Here is a 20,959-nt window from a genome sequence, read left to right as displayed (position 1 = left end):
CGGCAGTGCATGGTACAGTCAAGGTCAAGAGATTATTTGTCACATACATACACATACGGTCGTACATATATGCAGTGAAATGTCATGACACCCGGTGATTACGCACAAGCTCTATAAGCTCGAAAAATACTCAAATGTGCGTAATCGACACAAGGTGCTCGCGCAGGCGGCCGCAAGGGGCGGCGCCACAATCGCGATTCTTGGTTCTATAATTATATAATAGGATTGATTGTCTGTGTTGTATTAAATATACATCTAAATCCTCCTAAATGAAACTTTACCATAACTTACCTCCAGTTCCGACGCTTCATTGTAGGCGCTTTCGGTGGACAGGCGTCAGCATGGACACTCTGTGGCTACGCAGCCTCATATGCACTAAGCTGCGATGCACTGTGTGTTCTGACACCTTTCTATCATAGCAGCATGAACCTTTTTAGCAATTTGTGCTGCAGTAGCTCTTCTGTGGGATCAGGCCAGACGGGCTACCCTTCGCTCCTCACTCGGATTAATGAGCCTTGGGCGCTCATGACCCTGTCACAGTTTCACCGGTTGTCCTTCCTTGGACCACTTTTAATAGGTACTTACCACTGGATACTGGGAACACCCCACAAGACCTGCTGTTTTGGAGATTACAGCACAAAATAGATTGGCATAGCTTGAAAAATACATTTTAATGACTGAAAAAGGACTCAGGGCATATACAGTATATTACAATACATCCCAATGTATTGTATTGTAATTTTCCTTCAAGAATATTAAAAAAAATAGAATAACTCAATAATGTCTTATATCCATTTCTTTCTAATATATTCTAAAAGGCATATTGTTTTTGTTTATTTGGTTAGACTTTTCAATAAGACATATAGGATCATCAATTTCTATATTCTGTAATATATTGCAAGTATAATATAAATTATATTTATTTTCAAACATTCAAGATTCAAGAGGTTATTTGTCACATACATATACTGTACATTTGTTCATACATATGTGCAGTGAAATGTCACAATAAGCTCTAAAATAACTTTAGAAATTTACATGTGCGCAATGACACATTGAACATATTTGTCATGAATCCTCCCTGATCTCCCAGTACTTTCCTTCAGTTTCCTCATGGTTACTTTCGCTCTGGTTGTTTTCCTCATGCCATGTCACTAACTCTCCTGTCATTTCAGATCCTGCCACTCCCCCTTTGCTTTGCAGTCACCCCTTTCCCTTCAACTCCTTTCCTCGCCTGCAGCTCATTTCCTCATTCCTCATTAAATACCGGTCCACTTCCTTTTGTTCTCTGCCAGATCTTTCAGTCTTTTGCATCATGCTAATAAGCTTTGCCGCACTTACAACCTGATTCCTGAACATTCCGTCTGAACATTTGTCAGATTCTTGGTCTCCGATTCTCTGCCTGTTTCCCTGGATCCTGATCCTCTGTCTGTTCCCTGCCGGTTAAGTTTGCCTTCTCTGACTGATCTCCTGGTTTTGACCCCTGGCCGTTTTCTGAAATAAACCCGGTGGACGTTGACTTCTTATCCGATTGTTTTTTTTCTGTCGTGCTTGTGGATTCTCATCTGTTCTGAGTCAGTCGAGCGTAACCGTATAATCTGGCCAGAAATTAACCCAGCCGACTCAGAGGCTTTCAGACAACAGATGGCGGCGCCGGCTTGGCCTCTACACAAACATGAGCAACAACTCGCCAACGAGCTGGAACTTCATCCCTGTGCTTTCTTCTCTCGCAAGTTATCCCCTACAGACATTATTATTATGACATTGGGAACCAGGAGCTGTTGGCAGTCAAGATGGCGTTGGAAGTAGTGGAGGCACTGGTTGTAGGGATCGGAGCAACCGTTCATGGTCTGGACTGACCACAAGAACCTCGAATACATCCGTTCAGCCAAGTGGCCGAAGTCCCAGATAGGCCAGGTGGACGCAGTTTATTAATTGATTTTTCCGACGTCTACCAAGCTAAGGGCCGTCCTTCACAGCCAGAGGAGATTCTGCCCCAGTGCTGCATAGTCACAGTAGTTGCCTGGGAGGTGGAGCAGAAGGTAAAGGACCCTTTCTGACCACCCATCTCCCGGCACTTGATAACCGCCTTTTCGTGCCAGCCGATGTTCTCAGGCTCTGCAGTGGGGAGATTCCTCCCGGTTAGCTTGCCATCCAGGGGTGGCCAGGACACTCTCCCTTCTCCTTCAACATTTCTGTTGGGAATCCATGGATAGGGACACCCGGGGCTTTGTGGCCACATGTCCGGGATGCTCGCAGAACAAGAACTCCGGTCAAGCCCCGGCTGGTCTCCTCCAGCCTCTACCCATTCCCTGTCGTCCTTGGCCCCCGCCCCTCTGGACTTCACTGGGCTCCCTGCATCGGGAGATAATACTGCTATCTTCAGTGTGGTAGATAGGTTCTCTGAGGCTGATCACTTTATTCTGCTGACTCAATTGCCCACAGCCAGAGAGACGGCTATGGACAGCCCAGTTCAGAGGCAACACAGAAGTGACTATGACCCACTGATGAAAGCCCTTGCACTTGCGGTATTCTCAGCATTAAGAACCGGGTGTTGGTGGCGACATTCCCGAGAAAAATCCCAAGCGGCGCATAGTTAGTGACCTGTTTTCCATCACCCAGCAGTGGTTGGTCCACCCGAGAGAGTAGGTGGAGCTAACGCAGCAGACTCGCTCTTCTTCAACTCCACGGCTCTGAGAGGACAATCAAATTTGATGTATCTCGAGGAAGTAAAAGGAGAAGGGGAGGAAGGAGAATAATCCTATTCGTCTCACAGGTGTGAATGCACTTAATACACACACACAGGCATGCAGGGAGCGGTGATGACCTCGAACACACACACACACACACACACACACACGCATGCAGGGAGTGGTGGCTGGAGAAATTCAGCCTCTGCGTTTCTCCCATCTCAGCTGTCCTTCCTCCAGGGGGCAGCCAGGAGCAGTGGGCAGCCCTCACTTCGATGGCGCCCGGGGACCAATTCTAGGTGGACAGGAAATTGGACATAATTGGGATGCTCTTTTTTTATGTTTGAAGGGACCCATGTGAGCATGGGGAGAACAGAATGTTTACTGGCACACCCTTCCAAAAGTCGTTACAAGGTTTCCATAGGTAATAACCATTAAGGTGAGCCGGGGCGGTAGCAAGCCTTGGCCAGTCACACAAAAATACCTCACTGAAAGGATGGCGGCCGGCTGGAAGTCACACGGCCGTACTTTTTTTGCGGTCTCTGTTAGCGTAGCGAGTAAACCTTTGCTATGGCTGAACAAAAAAATAAAAGATCGATGACTACTGATGATGAGACTTCATAAACATGTGCAAATCCACAGAAAAATAAAACTTATTTGATGTTCAGATGAAGGCAGCTGACCGATGTCACCCACGCAACACTGTTTGGAACTCTAGGAAGTGAAGCCCAAAAGAGGACTCCCATTCTCCGCCTGTTTCCCTGGACCCTGATTCTCTGCCTGCTTCCCTGGACTCTGATTCTCTGCCTGTTGCCTGTCAGATAAGTTTGCCTTCTCTGACTGATCTCCTGGTTTTGACCCCTGCCTGTTAACTGGAATTAACCTTGTGGACTTTGACCTCCTATGTGATTGGTTTTGTGTCGTGCTTGTGGGTTCACATCCCTTCTGAGTCAGTGAGCGTTACAATAAAGTAATGTGAGAAAAGGGTTAAATTGACACAAATAATGGAAAACCTATAGAATGTGAATACATTAAATCCTTGTGTCAAGTGTTGGGCTATGAGGATGCAACACTTATTTTATATGATTACATCACATTTTTGCTTTTGTTGGGATTGTGTGTATCAATCTGTCAGTCTCAAGCCAAATGCTGCACTGCAGTACTGAAGTCGGTGGAACGTAATCTCTCAATTTCAATTGGCACCAACCAGTGTTATTGTCTGCATGTTGGAATGGATACGACTGACCAAAGGGATTTTTAGTGCGTCCAGTGCCAAGCAGCAGGCTGGCATACCGGATGCTGACGTCATGAGATTCAGCTGGCACTGCGGCGCAGTGACGTCACACGCTGCAGCATGAGGGTGGGCTGCACTGTACTGTGCAGCGTGAGGATCCAACTTGATGGCAAAGGAAAGTTTGGAAGACAAGGTGCATTGCACGGGTCACAAGATGCAAAAAAAAAAAAAAAAAAAAAAAAAAGTCATGAAATGCTTCCCTTTCTGCCGCTAAACCCAGGCCACCCCACCTGCCGCGCACCAGGTGAGCGTAAACACGAGTAGTGGGTGTGGTGTCGGAGCGGGTGATCCGCTACCCGGACCATACCCAACTGGTCAGGCAGCTTTTAGTTTACACTAAAAGCAACGGCGCGGCAGTGGGACGCGGACACTGTCCACGGCGCGTCCCGAGAGATCCGCACACGCTCACCCAGCCGGGGATCCAAGCCGCTGAGGTGAGTGGAGAAGGGCTATAAAACACAGGAACACGCTGTATGCATCCCATCATGTCCCGGTGGTTTCTGTCATTCAAATGTAGTTCCGATATCTCAATCAAACTTTGCTCAAGTTGGGGTATTTTCTTCTGCAGTCAAACTTATCTGCGGCTACAACGGAGCAGTTTCATTTTTCATTTTCTATTTCCCAGTATAATATAAGATCTACTTATTTTTGTTAAATGCATTTTGCTTCTTTGCTTCTTGCTTTATTAGTAGCGTTGTATTGCATATTCGTGTAAAGCATTTTGAGTGAGGCGTCGTCTATGGAATGTGCTTTACACAATTAAAAAAAAAAAACCCAAGGCTTTTGAGTTTGAGTCAACTCGTCACAACCCGTCCAACGAACCTCCGACGACGCGACAGCCTCGGCGTCCCACGTCGCTCGCGTGCGCCCGCAATATGACGTCGTGTCGCGCACGCGCAACCCTGCAAAGGCACCTGCAAAGAAAGAAGTTGGCCGCCATCATTCCCCTGGAAACCCTCGTTATCAAGTAAGTACATTTCAGTTCAGTCGAACGAGCATCGACGGTACGACCGTCTGTGCACGTCGGTAGCAGCGGCTTTTAAACAGAACCGACGCCTGTCTTGATCGATCGCTTGCTCGGTTAAAGTTCTGCGTGATGTGCCTCGTTAGAGAGTCTTTTTGGAACGATCACACCAGCGTCACAAACTTGTTCTGCCTCCTCCACCCGCTGTCAGGGGCGGGAGAGAGAGAGAGGCTGTTTCCATGGTTACGGGGACGCTCTGGGTTTTCTCCCCGTCGCTCTGAAACTTTCTCGCACTGAACAGTCCCGTTATGTCAGTTATAAATATATGAACAGTTTGTTTGGTCCTCTCCCTCCCTCTGTGTACAGTTGAGGGCGGCGCATTTCTCCGGGTCGCGGACCCCCGCCTGTAAACCCGGGAATCCCGCACGGCCGCCGGCTTCACGGGTCCGCGACCCGGAGAGATGCGCCCGTCGGGGGGGGGGGGACGCCGACACCGGGAAAACTGTGTTCCGTACGCCTCAATTCAGTGGATGTTATGTCAGTGCATTTCGGTTTTGTACTTCAATCAAAGTATAATAGTGCCAATTAATTTTAACCGATGTAATTAACAGGCGGCTCGTAAATGAAATTAATATTTTAAAGGCTGGTTATTAGGTTTTTTTTATTTTTCTATAATATAGCACAGTGTTAACAATGTCAGTTATAACATTCTTTCGCAGCCCTGGAACTCAAACAATTTGGCGAAGCCACAAAAACATATATTAAAATAAATGAATTAATATCGCAAACATGTGACTAATGGCTTGAACTGACGACTAATAATCGGCAGGTGAAAATCTTTTGTCGGGGGCGATTTGTCAATGTCGCGGACAAGACTGGCCTGTAAACAAATACAAGTAAAATTTTGACGTGAGATTTATAGTCAAAGGTTTATAATCTACATGGAGTAGAAAAAAAGCTTTGGGGGAAAAAAATGTTTTTCTACTCGACGTAGAAAAAAAAAGCGCTGGAATCAGTATCAGCACATATCAGACCTGAAAAAAGTGGATCGGTGCGTCTCCTAAAAAAACATGTTAAATGAATTTATTGTGAAATAAAAGGTGAAGCCTTTGCCTCCCCCCTCATTCACTGAACACATTATCAGTTTTGCTTAAGTTTTTTTATTTTTTATGTAATCAGTTGTCATCCAATTGAGTTTCATGGCCAAGTGCGTTCCACTTTCTAATAAATGTGTTTCGTGCCGATAACCATTATTTTTTCTTGTACAGGATCACTTCAGTGCAGCCAAGGGATCCTGAAGAGGACACCATCAAGGGAATGGTGATTGGAATCCTTTTAGTAGTTGAAGATGTGAAGGAACCCTTTCCTACTCCCTACAACGATGTCCCCCTCAAGGGAAAGAATGTCCTGCGTCACCTGGGTGATGTACCCAACGCTTTTGTGAAAACCTGATGGGGCTGCTGTACACACTGGAGCTTGACAATCCAAAGGACCTGAAATACACCTTTGAGGTGATTCGGCGCCTGTTCATGGGAATTGGGTCGGACCCGTGCACTCGCAGGGTCCACTCCCTGAAGACTAAATTGCTCAGTTAGAGGGACGGCTGAGGAAGATGCATTCCTCCCAAAGGAAGCGTTGTCCTTTTTTGCCATTTTCCATTGCACTGTGTAGTAAGAGAAAAATAAATGTATAGCCCTTCTGTGGGTCACACCAGTTTACGTTCTGACTGATCTTTATTGCTCTATTTGGGGGAAATGTGTCTGTGAGACACTGTGTTTTATGTAGTAGAGCAACCATGAACAGAGTAGACATTTGAGTAATGTTTGAATTATGTTTTTATGTTGTGACTGACATTTGAACAAGTTTCTCAGAGATGCATTTTTTCTTTCTATGTACACCGTTCAGCCACAACATTAAAACCACTGACAGATGAAGTGAATAATATTGATCATTTCGATACAATGGGACCTGTCAAGGGGTGGGATATACTGTATTAGCCAGCAAGTGAACGAACAGTCAATTCTTGAAGTTGATGCGTTGGAAAAATGGGCAAGGGTAAGGATTTGAGCAACATTGACAAGGGTCAAATTGTGATGACTAGACGACTGGGTCAGAGCATCTCCAAAACAGCGGGTCTTGTGGGCTGTTCCCGGTATGCAGTGGTCAGTACCTACCAAAAGTGGTCCAAGGAAGGACAACCGATGAACCGGCGACAGGGTCATGGGCGCCTTAGGCTCATTGATGGCCGTGGGGAGCGAAGGCTAGCCCGCCTGGTTCGATCCCACAGTGGAGCTACTGTAGCACAAATTGCCGAAAAAAAGTTAATGGTGCTATGAAAAGAAAGGTGTTCGAACACACAGTGCCTCGCAGTTTGCTGCGTATGGGGCTGCGTAGCTGCAGACCGGTCAGTGTGTCCATGCTGACCACCGCCGAAAGCGCCTACAATGGGCACTGAGTGTGAGAACTGGACCATGGAGCAATGGAAGAAGGTGGCCTGGTCTGATGAATCACATTTTCTGGCCGGTGCATGTGCATGGTTTACCTGGGGAACAGATTGGAAGAAAGCAAGCCAATGGAAGCAGTGTGATGATCTGGGCGATGTTCTGCTCGGAAACCCTGGGTCCTGTCATTCATGTAGGTGTTACTTTGACAAGTACCACCTACCTAAATAAACATTGTTGTAGACCAAATACACCCCTTCTTGGCAGCCGTATTCCCTGATGGCAGTGGCCTCTTTCAGCAGGACAATGCGTCCTGCCACACTGCAAAAATTCTTTAGGAATGGTTTGAGGAACATGACGAAGAGTTCAAGGTGTTGACTTGGCCTCCAAATTCCCAAGATCTCAATCCCATCGAGCATCTGTGGGATGTGCTGGACCAACAAGCCTGATCCATGGGGGCCCCACCTCACAACTTGCAGGACTTAAAGGATCTGCTGCTAACGTCTTGGTGCCAGATACCACAGGACACCTTCAGAGGTCTTGTGGAGTCCATGCCTCCACGGGTCACAGCTGCTTTGGCGGCAGAAGGAGGATCTACACAATATTAGGCAGGTGGTTTTAATGTTGCGGCTGATCTGTTCAACTGTGTTGAACGGGTCACTCAATTAGAGAGTTGTCTTTTTCCCCCAAAGGAAGGATGCTCTCCTTTTAACGTGTGGGACACGGTGTAATTACAGTTTTTTAGCAGCCTTGAGCAAGAGCGAGGATGTGTGAGATGGCACGAAGGCTTTTTTTGTCTACGTGTCCCAAAGGAAGATCTTTTTGACGTGCCAACACTATTTTAATTTTAAAGCAACACTGAACACCTCTCGAGTGTGGGTGGGTTGAAGTTGACAGTTCTCGAGATTGTAATAAAAGTCCTGATTGACATATGTCTTTTCAGCTATTTTTTCATGCCTCAATATTTAGGTTGGATTCAGTTCATTCTCATGTAGATTTATAGCAGCTTTTTTAGGTATGAGTTTGCTCGTCCTGGTAGGTTTTGGAAATCTCTTATCAAATTCCCTAAAGTCGGGTAACTCGGTAATAAAAGTTGAAAACCTTTGAGCCAACTTTATTCACATTAGTAAAAACTTGATAAAAATAAGCTCACACAACATCTTTTTCGGATGTTCCAACTAATCTTTTCGAGTCCAAATAATTTGATACAGGAAGTTGAGTCAACAAACTGCATGTTGTATCAACTAATTTCATTGTAGTCAACTTGACAATATGCGTTGACGTCACCAAGCTCAGTCAAAGCAACAAAGTGACTTGACTGACTTAAGTTGAGTCAACACATTTCTTTAGCAGTGTACAAATAAAGATTATCATTATTAATATCACTATTATTATTATTATTTTTATTATTATTATTATTATTATTAGGCTACCCTCCATAACCGCTGTGCAGAACAGCTCACTGTTGCCACAACAATCTGCTTGTAATAAAGCTGAACTCTCCTGCTTACTCTCCTGCTTGCCCTGTTCTCTCTGCTCCAAAAGTCGCTTCTGGAGGTAGACTGTCATGTGACCTTACCTGCACCTGCGGCACACACCTGCCTCCTCACTGACCCACTGTGACTGTACAAAGTAAGAGGATGCATGTGTATGGGATACTGAACCGTATGTTCCGGTAGATAAATCAGAATACGCCATGATCCCAAATATTTGATTAATCTAAGTAATATTTGATTCATCAAGTTTCCTCTAAATCCTCTGCAGGGGTCAGACTCCTTGCCCCCCCCCCCCCCGCCCACATATCTTCCATGGCAAAAGAAAGTTGTAGCGCACACTAAGTATCTGCTTATCAAGTTTAAATTGACGCTCCGCCGTGGCCGTGATTGCCTCTCAAGACGATAATAACAACAATACCTCCGGTGGATTCGTTCTTTTGGGGTGTGTCTCATTTCTAACTCTATTAAGAGGTCACCGGCTCTGGCATCAGAAGGAGCAAGTGTTGTTTTTCAGTGGATGTGGATAAGTCCGGGTTCAAGAAAGAAAGACACCCGCCGTGATTTTGCTCCACCCGGGCGCCGATCCCCCCTGCTCTGCCTCGTCGGTGGTAATCCTGGCTTGTGCCAATTGACAAATCCGGTTGGTTTTCCCCCAAAATACCGGGGGAGGGCTTTTTCTTCCTGAACCTGGAACAACCACACGTGTTATTTTCCCATTAGAGATTCTGTGGTTTTCATTTTGTGTGTTTGAATGTCCTTGTGGTGCGTTTCCATCATATTCCCACGACATGGACCCCCCCGTTTTGACATAATATTTCTCACTGTCGTGCGTTTCTCCTCATAACCACTCATTTTCATTTCTCTCTCTCCTCCCCTTACTCTCACCATTCTTCCACCACTGTCTTTCCATCCTGCCATCTTTCTGTCCTACCCCCCCTTCCTTCCAGCCTACAGGATGAACTTTAAGAACTTGAGGGAGTACGTGGCCTGGCTGTACTACCAGTACCTGCTCATCACTGGCATCTATGTCCTGGAGCCCTGGGAGAAGTCCATCTTCAATTCTGTCCTCTTCTCTGCCGTCGCCATGGTGATCTACACCTCCTACATCTTTGTGCCCATCCACGTGCGCCTCGCGCTAGAGTTCTTCTTTGGTGTCTTTGGTGGCCAGCCTGAGAGCGCCATGACACTCATGAACTAGATGGATGGAAGGATGGATGGGAGGAAGGATGGATGTAAGGATGGATGGATGGATGGATGGATGGAAATATGGAAAGAGGGGCTCCAACAGAGTGAAGTTACAGAACAACCCCTGAAACTGGGCTGCCGGCTATTTCTTTACTCCTGCACCACCTCGACTCCCACCGCTCCTTCACGACACCGTGTCCACCCTCTCACCTCTCACCTCTCACCTCTCACCTTGGACGGAAGCACGAGATGCTGTCGAATGTTCCGCAAAGTCAGAGCCTCACGTGTCCTTTACCTCCCTTGTCCGGCCCCGCCCCGCGCCACCACACACACACCACCGCTCTTACATCGCCCTTTCACTGTGAAACGCCTCTTCAAATGTCGCTGTCCCGCGTGACGTGTCCCCGGGGTCGCCTGTGTGAATGCGTACTTATATGTGTCGCACGATGGGAACCAAATAGTAGATTTGTAGAACACATTTGCATGTTCGTCTCACTGCATGTACTTTACATATTTTCCTCCACCGATCTTCCATACATATGTTTATATATGTTCTAAATGTCAGTACAACCGTCTGCCTGCAGGTAATGCAATTTGCCATTTTGTTGATGACTTTCTTATTAAGAGGAGGACAAAACCGATCCCCACATAATGCCATGCACTTAACATTATGGTCTGGAATAAGAACCGCCATCACCTTTCTCTTAAATGACTTTGCTTCGCTGAATTTACTTACGGGCAAGGTTTCCTAATTGCATTGTTATTATATATTTATTGCACACGCTGTTAAGCAATCATGAGCCCAAACCTTTTTTTTATCACGTGCCCAACCCATGAAGAGAGGTTCTAGAAGAAAAGTCCCTCCCACGCCGGTCTGAAAGTGCCACAGCAAACGTCGCTGGAATCGTTTTTCTGGTCGATGTCGGGAGTAAAACCTGTGATGGTACCTGCGTCTCTGCTTATCTCCGCTGTGTTTTAACTGTGGGCACGTCAGGAAGCCGCGCTCGGCGCTCTCTCTCTCTGCGCGAGCAAATATTGACCCAACGCGACGTTATAATCCGAGCTGGCCTCCTTGATGCCGCTGCTTGGCTTGATGACTGAACTCCGAGCTCACGGTTTAAATCTGTCCTGGATCAACATCGGAAATCACCAATTTGGTCGCTTCACAACGATGAGAAGCTGGAGGCTTTGAGCGGCTGAACTGGAGAGAATGAGCCCAAGCGAATGAAATCCGAGACAATCGATTTTGGAAGGAAATCTTTGGTCCTCGGGGGGAAGGGCTTGTTGAACACCACTTGTATTTGAAGTGTCATGTATCGTTAAATTATACGGAGTTCAATGTTTATACATGGTGGTAAAGCTTGGCTGGTTACAATGTCAAATGCCTAAATTTGTTTTTCGTTGTTCGTATTCAGATTTTTCTGTGGCCGTAGCAATGCAAAATGTGCCCTTTTGGGTTTTTGGTTTTTTTTCCGCACGCTCCACTCAAAAGTGCTTTTACATCCATATCACATTTTGTATTTTGTATCATTTGATTTTCGTGATATACGCCTCCTGCATTTTCTGTCAGTACCAAGACGGTTTAAGACACACGTCTTCCGCGCATTTTGTTGTCGAGATATGTATGTTTTATTTACATATGACAGCGCATCACTCACGTATTCGGGGGAATAAAGACGTCCAAAAAGGAATCATCGGTCGTTTTCGCTGTGTTCGATTTTATTTGAGTCCACGTCGGTGAGAACGTGTGTCTTTAGTTTTTGTTTTCGATGTGGTCAGAGAAACCTCACAAATGAATTTCAACGTTCAACAGAACATACTGTGTGTGTGTATAAATATATGTATATAAAAAGAGTCAGGGGAACTCTCTCGGTAATAAAGAGCGGCAGAGCAATCTGGGTGGTTCTGCATTTGGACGGTGCCCACAGGGTGGATGCCCACGGGGTGGATGCCCACGGGGTGGGTGCCCATGGGGTGAATGCCCACGCCCAGGACGCTTCCTTTCATCTGGAGGCTGCTATTGTTCCTCCAGCGCGGCAGCCGGTCGCGAGGAGACGTTCGGTCCTTCAGCCGCTGAGATCAGCGCCGAGAAACTTGAACCCGCGCAGAGTCAAAGGAGATGAAAATGCCTACTCCAATAGCAAACCAACGGGTTTGTCTCCGCTTAAGTTGGCAAACTTAAGCGGAAAGCATGAAACTCTAGATGACAACAGCGTGATCGGGGTGGGGGGTTTCTCCTATTTTTAATCTTTAAAGGAATCGAGGAAACAAAACGGGATTATCTTTTTGGGTTCCTGGCGAGTTACCACTTTTTTTTTTTTTTGATGCCTTGTAACTGGACGCCACCATGTGTGCTCCTCCAGAACGTTGGAACACGACACCCGCCGAGTTTTGGCCTCCACAGGTAAAATTCGGCCAAAAAAGAATCCTCCCCTCGACTCGTACTCCTTCTACCTTCCCGCCGAGGTTTTTTCTACTTTGGTGTGAAGAACAGGAGAAGAACGCTTTGACCTCGCCCGTTGCCGGGTCAGGTTCGCTTTTTCTTTTTTTTCTTCATTTTTTCCCCTCTGTTTACACTTCCCGTGTTATCTGGATTCTCAGGAACGCAGGAGGTCAGAGGTTATCGGCTTGAAAGCGAGGTGTAAACACAACTTTCCACCGACTTCCATGTTTGAGACGGAGCCGTTGTTTCTGTTTGTCGCAGATCTGGATGTGCTGTTGTTTTCTCACCAGGGTGCTGGCAAACCCATAGCAACGCTCCGGTGTAAACCAAAAACAAAAAGCCATACGACGCCGGAAAACACACACACACACAATGGGATCATTGATACTTTGTTTGAAACGGGGAAAAAAAAGTTGGTAGAATACCTCAATTTCGATCAATCGAGGCTGTTTTGGGGATGTCTACGTCACAGTACATGACATGATGTCGTTGATCGGAGGCTTTTGTCCAAAGCAACTTACGATAAGTACATTTAGTCCCAGTATTAAACCAACCATACGTCACAGTCACGGCTCAACCTTCTCTAGGGACAAGCGGCACTAGTAGAGGAGAGTTAGAGTTTTTATTTTTATTCTTTTAAACAGGAAAATAAGTTGGAAGGTAAAGGGGAAAGAGATCCTCCCGAGTGTCCATGGTGGAGTTTGAAGGGTTGGGGTTTTCACACACAATCAATTTTTGAGAAGCAGTCATTAGTGGAAATGATAGATATTTTGAATATATCATTTTTTAAATTTGATATATTATAAATGTTGAAGCATTCATTAGAACAGTCTATGAAGTTCATCAAATGACATTTCACAATATCATGATAAAATCCCAGACAATATAGAAATTTGATGCCAATGTATTGCCAATCATATAAGTAAAGCATTATTATAAACAATTATTTGAAATATTCAATACAATCAAAACAGCCATTTTCAATATAAATAATGAAAATAAATGATTTGAGGTCATGTATGTCACATTTGGAAGAAGTAGAAAACAGGTTTTTGGCTTTTTTTTTTTAATGCACTGTAAAACGTTTTTCCTACCTGGCTTCCCTGTGGGTGATCGACACAGACAGACATAGACATAGAAATAGAAAGACATAGAAAGAGAGAGAGAGAAAGAAAAGTTCCTGACAGCTCTGAGATTTTTTTGGAGTCCACTGTAAAAAGATCCTCCAAAAGGTTTTTTACAGTGTATTTTCAAAAAGCCCAAAATGTGCCATACATGCTCCAAAGGATTTATTTTCAATATTTATATTTACACTTGTTTATGTGTCTGATGTTTTGATTTAAAAAAAAAAGTTTTGGAATTAGACACTGCATACTAATAATATTAATAATATTCTAGTTTCACTTTCATGTGAGTGACACAGACTGTTGTGTGGAAGACAACTCACAATAAAAGAAAAATAAAGCATATATATTTTAAATCTTAACAATTTCATTTCTCTCCAGGAGCTTTTAGGCAGCAAATTCACACTATGACATCACACGTTTGTACGGAACCCGGTGAATCTCAAGCCGAGAGGGTTGTGATGTTGTTCTGACTAACCGCCGTGAGGATTCTAACCATGTTGTTCTGTCGCAGGTGTCTAGAGGTGTGTGCTGCTACCAAGGCTGTGTCCATGGTAATGAGCAAAGACTATTGTTCCTCCATGTTTGCAAATAGCATCATGGCCCAGGTTCACGTGTGATATTGTGCAATATCGTCCTTGTCCGAGCCATGATGTCATGAGGCGGACGTACAGATCCAGACGTATATATAGGGATATATTTGGATAATGCGAAAACACTCACACGCACATGAATACATGCAAACATACCTAGAGGCAGCGACAGGTCAACTTCATTATTATTCTTATTGGTCCATGAGAATATTCCATATCAATTTTTGGTCCGGTCCAAAAATAAGATTGCCAAAACCCTTTATTCATGTCTGTACCAGTACTTTACTTAATGTGTGTGTGTGTGTGTGTGTGTGTGTGTGTGTGTGTGTGTGTGTGTGTGTGTGTGTGTGTGTGTGTGTGTGTGTGTGTGTGTGTGTGTGTGTGTGTGTGTGTGTGTGTGTGTGTGTTCAACCTTATGCTAATTGACAACGCCATTTATACTTTAGGGTTTAATCATGGCTAGAAATTGTGTGAGAGGTGCAGATCTTTTGTGACATTTTCTTCCCGACAAAAAGCCAAAAATAAAGTTAGTTCGTGCACGTGATGTGTCTCTGTCGGTCCGGAGCTGTCTCTGCGTTTCCCCCGTGCTTTGGTCACGCGTGCAACAAAGTCTTTTTTTTTTTTCGGAGGAGACCCTGAGGCCGAAGGACTTTTGATATTGTCTTTGACACCTTAAGCAAACATGATCGTACCGTTTCGTTGTAACGTCACGTGCCACGGGGCACGTCTCACCCCATCACCTCCACGGAGAATACATTGTTACTCACTCCTTCTTGCACAATAGACCGAGCAACATTTTCCCCATTCTCGCGGTTCAACGATCATGGGATCACTGTTTTAATACTAATCCGTCTGGGGGGGAAACGTTTTATGGTATCATTGTTCGTCGAGGACAAAGCAGGTAGTCATGTGTTTCACGCTTCAGGAAATATATCTGTCATTAATCTATCAATATCAGCACAGGAGTGGCCCATCTGATAAAGTCCAGCAAGGTATGAAACGAAAGCTGGAGCCAAACCCAAACATGTGCAGTGTTGATTTTCGTAAGAGGTTAAGGATTAGCGATAGTTTGGCACGATCCAAGTCTATTTCCCTGACGCGCCCACTTTTGATATGTTTGACCAAATATGTGTCTGTGCATGTGTAATAAATATATTTTATTACACATGCACACATTACATTTTTACATGCATACTGACTGAAGGAAGTTTTGATTTAGGCTTGTTGTTGTTGTTGTTTTTTAACATACCACTGCCCCCTAGTGGTTGGCATGAGAAGTTCCCCGAGATTTTGGCCACTCCCTTCACCCAGGAGGAGCGAGGCGTGAAAAAAAAAAAAAAAAAAAAACATTTATCCCACACTTTCTTGCAATTTACAGCTTTGGTTTTGGAGGTGGGAAATGGAAATCGAACCCACGTCATTAGAGCAATGAGGTCACAGCACGACCCACCGCGTTGCACCTGCTCTCACCTGCATTAGTGGTGTCGCTGTGAGATAAATTTACTAATAGGACATGTTTTCAGAGTTTAGCATCTTAGAGAGATTGGTGTTCTGACGAGCGTTGATAATCTAGTGTCATTTCTCCAAAGTTTGCTATAAGAACCCAGAAGACAGGAAATCTGTCTTTATCTTTTCAGGATCACGGAGATGCCTGTTAGGAAAGTTAATCCTAGTCACTGTGTAACGGAGGGTGAAGAGGGGCATCAAATTCAGCGGAGGGGAGGGGAATGCATGTGAGACCAGCACAAAGGGACATCATTCATAATGCCCGAATACATGATGTGTTTCTATGAGTTGGATGTTTTGGGGCTTAAACTGGGTCGACAGTTGGGGAGGGGTGTACCTCAGAGTACAATGAGGTGCAGGTAGGACGCTCGGGTGCAGTGACGAGGGAACTGAATAAAGGTGCATCCATGAATCCTGTCTACATTTTTTAGACCCTTTTCATGCGATGGATCTCGTACCTGTCACTGTAACAGTACTTTTAACAAACCCTGTAGACCCTTATCTAACTTTTGCCTTCATCTTAGTTAAGCTTGAAAAAAAACTATATACTGGACCAAGTCAACCGCGGGTGACCAATACACACCTGGAATCAAAAACTGGCGCCTACAGGTAGTTCTTTCAACCAGAACTGAAGCCACAATGAGAGAGGTGAGAGACTTGAGCCGGAAGTGTTTTGCATTGTGTCTGAGGGTCGTACTCGATGCAGCCACAGTCAGCAGCCGCTAAGTCAGGGGGTTCCTGGATTTGCTTTGATAAAGAGTCCACAGCAACAAGAAGCATCCCACGGCCTCGTCAGTGAAACAGGGAATAATCACACCGAGAGGATGGAAGCCTTCTCTTCATTCTATCATTTTTTTTACTTCATGATCTTCTTTACGTGGGTTGGGTTAATGTAAAGGAATAGGCCTCCACCTATCCATCCATCCATCCATCCATCCATCCATCCGAACAATCCTTGCTCTCCTCTTTGCTCCAGTGCACCTGTGGAGTAAGTTTCCTCCTCCTTCCGTGCTCTCCTTATCCCCTGCCGTGTAGCTGGAGGTGAACACCGAGGCCGGGGCCGGTTCCAGTGTGTCGGGGTCCTCTGTGACCAAGGCCGCTCTGTAAACTGACCGGCGCTCTTGTTGTGTGGTCTGAATTGGGCTGTGAGACGGCCGGGTCGAGGTCGGGCACGGAGAGCCCCCCCCCGAGGAACGCCCCGGGGGTCTCCCAGGACCCCGCGGCCGTATCACACTCACCATCTGTGTTTGGGCTGCATGTACACTCAGTCAGGGACACTTCACCCGAGCTGGTGGGAAGAGAGGGAGGAGCGGTGGAGGTAGAGGAACCTTGTGAGAGGAAAGTACGCCAAAATAGAGAGGAAAAGGGGGCTGTTTTGTTTAGTTTTTTATTTTCTTTTTTTTACTATTTAGCGTTGATTCATTGTCCTTCCTCGCCTTGCCAAATTTTTAATTGCAATTGTCAACTTTGAGGCAAAGGCGCAATAAAGATGGATGAAATAATGAAAGTCCAAATATTCCAGAATGCACCGTCATACAAGTAACATTACGCTGGAAGAGGATATACTCGCCCTGCCAACCCTCCCTTATTGGGTACAGGACCAGCACTCTCTCCCCTGCCTCCTTTCCTACTTTCACCTCTCTCTGTTTCCCTCTTTCATTTCTCTCCTCGCCCATTCAAAGCTGGTCATAGATCTCTCTGCGGGCCAGAGGTCTTTGACAACTCAGCCATGTCCTCTAGTGTGGCGGAGCTCAAACATTCTCATTGACCAGTTACTGCTCCGACCGGCGTGGCAGATAGTCGCTTGTATTTCAAAACATGGGGGAATAACCTCCGCGCCCTCCACGCGGTTATAATTTATAGGTAACAAACGCGATTTAAGACGCTGTCGTTTTGGGGGCCGCGCGCGGAAAGTCGGCCACGGCGACCGAGCGGCCATTTTTCGACTGCGGTGGAGATACGAGCGATAAGCTTTTTTTCGCCTTGGACGAAAGCTCAGGTTTACTGAACTGTTGAGTGAGGAGATTATCAGCGCTCTTTAGGAGAAAGCTCTCTCCTGGATGTTCCCCAAGAAGATTGTACTGATAGAGTTCCTTGTGCAGTGATCTCGTTTGCAGGTCTACCTCTTAATGAGCTGCTTTCACTGCAGCGTCGAGTTAGTGCGCCAGAAATTTGCCCCGGTGCGATTATAGACAACCTCAAAATCAACATTGTGCAATCCAAACCCCGAGCATTGTAATAATAACCCTTCAAAATTGCTTGAGAAAAAAAAGAAAAATCTGTGTCTCTCCACTTGTAGCTTTGGACGGGGTAACAATGTTGTTCACTATTACGGTAGAGAAAGGGTCGTTGCGGTGCCTGGTCCTCTCAGAGAACCCTCTTAACTCGGCTCCGCTCCAACCATAAGAGCAGGGTAGCGGGGTTGTAGGGTGGATGTTGGAGGAATGCCTCCCATATCAGGTGACCCGCTGCCCCACAGCCTTTGCTCCTAATTCGGCCCACATTGGGGGACCGTTTCTGGCTGGCGCTGTATCCCGTGTCACAAAAGCACCTTTCTACACAAGAGGGTTACAGAGAATGGGCCACGGCACATTGGTTCTGCTTGGGTCGGCTCCGGTTTGCCATAGATTAGCATGTCGTTGGGTTTCAGACCTCCCCCCATGCCTTCACCAAACACCCTTATTGGTGGGGACGTGTTTTATCCAAGCCCGACAGGGATATCAGAGAGACCTGGAGCACTGGCTGCTCTCCCTCCAAGCCACTTCTATGAAAGGACTACTTTGCGGGCAACAGGGTAAGTGTTATCGGTAAGATAATGACATGATGCATCCTGCTTAAAAAGGTCAGTGTTCAATCTCACCAATCTCATTCGGAGTGAAGACTGGTGTACCTGGTTCGAAGGTAAAATGCACAGTTGAGACTTCCTGTTTTATTTCAGAGGGGGGGAAAGCAAATAAGAAGGTCATAAGTTCATGATTGTTCAATAATTAAGAGACAACGTACAAATATATATGTATATGTGTGTGTGTATATATATGGGTTAGGGTTGGAAGTGTATGGATATGGAATTGAGACGACCATGCATGACCAGTGACAATATCTGGTGTCTAAACTCATTTGAGGTGTCAAACCCATTTCCCTACAGATCCCTGTCAACAATGAGGATCACCTTCTGTCACTCGACCCTTTATGCGCTGCTTGTGGTGGCGTTCACGGCGGCTCCCCACTGTGAAGCAAAGACCACGCAGAAGCCCAAATACCTGTACACCAAGAAGCCCGTCTCCCAGGTCACCACGCACGGCCCCGTGACCACCAGCGTGCCCAAGACCATGAAGGTGGTGGAGAGCACACGTCCGGTGGAGCCCTACCCTATGGTGACCACGGAGAAGACCACCTACCCCAGCGATGTGTTCCCAGAGTACTACGCAGACAGCACCGGGGCCCCTGGTGCTGGCCCTGAGAACTACACCTTGGATTACAACGAGTGCTACTTCAACTTCTGCGAGTGCTGCCCTCCCGAGAGAGGCCCCAGAGGGCCAAAGGGAGAAAGAGGCCTAGCAGGTATACACTTATTTCTGATTGAATGCCACGCAAAAGAGTTTAAATGTATTTATACATAAAGTATTTATTGGCTTTATATAAAAAAAAACATTTCTTGTATATCAGGTGCTCCAGGTGACAAAGGCGAGCCTGGGCCCGGTGGAATACCTGGGCCACAGGGTTTGAAAGGCTCTATGGGGTCAAAAGGAGACAGGGGTAAATACAATATGACTAAATACACCTTTAACAACGACCAGGAATGAGCATTTATCTGTTGAATACGTACTGCACTGCATAGCCAGGGCTCCATGTAAGAGGTGAAAAGTGAAATTGATTCATTGAAATTGATGTTTTGTTCTGCATTTTCTTAGGTGACAGAGGTGGTCATGGAAACAATGGGATGGCTGGGGCACCAGGTATTCCTGGGAAACCAGGAGAAAAAGGTACACCGACATAGTCGTTTACTCGTGTGATTGCTTGTCCTTCCTAACCTTTACGAGACTTAAGCTGTCCTGACCCTGACGAGTCCCACTCCCTACAGGTGAAATTGGTTCCAAAGGTGAGAAAGGGGGAGTAGGATTGCAGGGGACCAAGGGAAATGCTGGAGAGAAAGGGCAGCATGGCCAGAATGGGACTGCGGGTGACAGGGGAGAGGCAGGAAAAGAAGGGCCAACTGGACCTCCAGGACTCGCTGGGGAACAAGGTCAAAGGGGAGACAAAGGGGATAAGGGGGAGTGTGGCTCTTTTGGAGACAGGGGGCAGAAAGGTGACCGAGGGGAGCCTGGGATGCCTGGCATTCCCGGGGGGATGGGGCTTCCCGGAATCAACGGCAAGTACGGTCCTCCAGGTTCGCCGGGCGTCCGGGGGGACCCCGGCCCTCCTGGACCACACGGGGAACCAGGGGTGCGAGGAGCACAGGGACCCCAGGGGATGAGAGGGATGTTTGGTCCAAAGGGGGACAGAGGTTACCCTGGAATGCGAGGGGAGCGAGGCCCCCGGGGGATCAAGGGAGCCAAGGGGTCAGGGGTCGCCCAGAAACGCTCGGGCTTCAGCGTGGGCATCTCTCCAAGCAAATCCTTCCCCCCTTCCGGCTTCCCAATCCGCTTCGACAAGGTGTTCTACAACGACGAGAGCCACTACAATGCCTCTTCCCACAGCTTCACGTGCGTCCACGCCGGGGTTTACGTCTTCTCCTACCACATCACGGTGCGAAACCGGCCTCTGCGCGCCGCCCTGGTGGTGAACGGGTCGCGGCGCGTAAGGACGCGGGACTCGCTGTACGGTCAGGATATCGACCAGGCGTCGACGCTGTTGCTCCTGCGGCTGGCGGCGGGCGACCAGGTGTGGCTGGAAACGCTGAGGGACTGGAACGGAGCGTACGCCAGCAGTGAGGACGACAGCATCTTTTCGGGATTCCTGCTCTACTCAGACGCCGCGTGATCGCTCCGGCGCTCCCTTCCCCTCTCTTGGCCGCATCGAGGACGAGGCCAGCTTATGGACACACAACTACACTCAGACACAAGGACTCTTTTACTTCCCCGCAGTACAGTGCTACAGTACTACACCGCTCTGCAACATTTCCTAGCATTTCAGGACTGATTATGTTGCAATTACAACAAACATTATCCCAACGTGAGGTATTTATGGCTGCAATCTCAACTATTTGACTGCTTCTTTGAAACA

At 46.7% G+C, this 20,959-nt stretch overlaps 2 protein-coding genes across 2 annotated transcripts; both read left to right on the top strand.

The window, feature by feature from the left end:
- Positions 1–4,355: 4,355 nt before the first annotated feature.
- On the top strand, positions 4,356–20,716 carry otol1b (otolin 1b; the record flags this gene model as incomplete). Its single annotated transcript, XM_080007224.1, has 5 exons — positions 4,356–4,418; positions 18,882–19,297; positions 19,403–19,492; positions 19,648–19,719; positions 19,818–20,716. The coding sequence occupies exons 2-5, from the start codon at positions 18,895–18,897 to the stop codon at positions 20,714–20,716; spliced, it is 1,464 nt and encodes a 487-aa protein (XP_079863350.1). The 5' UTR covers positions 4,356–4,418; positions 18,882–18,894.
- sptssb (serine palmitoyltransferase, small subunit B) lies at positions 9,841–10,083 on the top strand (the record flags this gene model as incomplete). The annotated part of the gene is made up of 1 exon (XM_080006280.1): positions 9,841–10,083. One exon carries the CDS (start codon positions 9,841–9,843, stop codon positions 10,081–10,083), a length of 243 nt encoding a protein of 80 aa, XP_079862406.1.
- Positions 20,717–20,959: the final 243 nt, after the last annotated feature.

This window comes from Zeus faber (genome assembly GCF_960531495.2).
Source record: "Zeus faber genome assembly, chromosome: 9".
Classification (NCBI taxonomy): Eukaryota; Metazoa; Chordata; class Actinopteri; order Zeiformes; family Zeidae; genus Zeus; species Zeus faber.
Note: the sequence above shows the minus strand (reverse complement) of the source record. Positions and strands in the feature narration are given on the sequence as shown.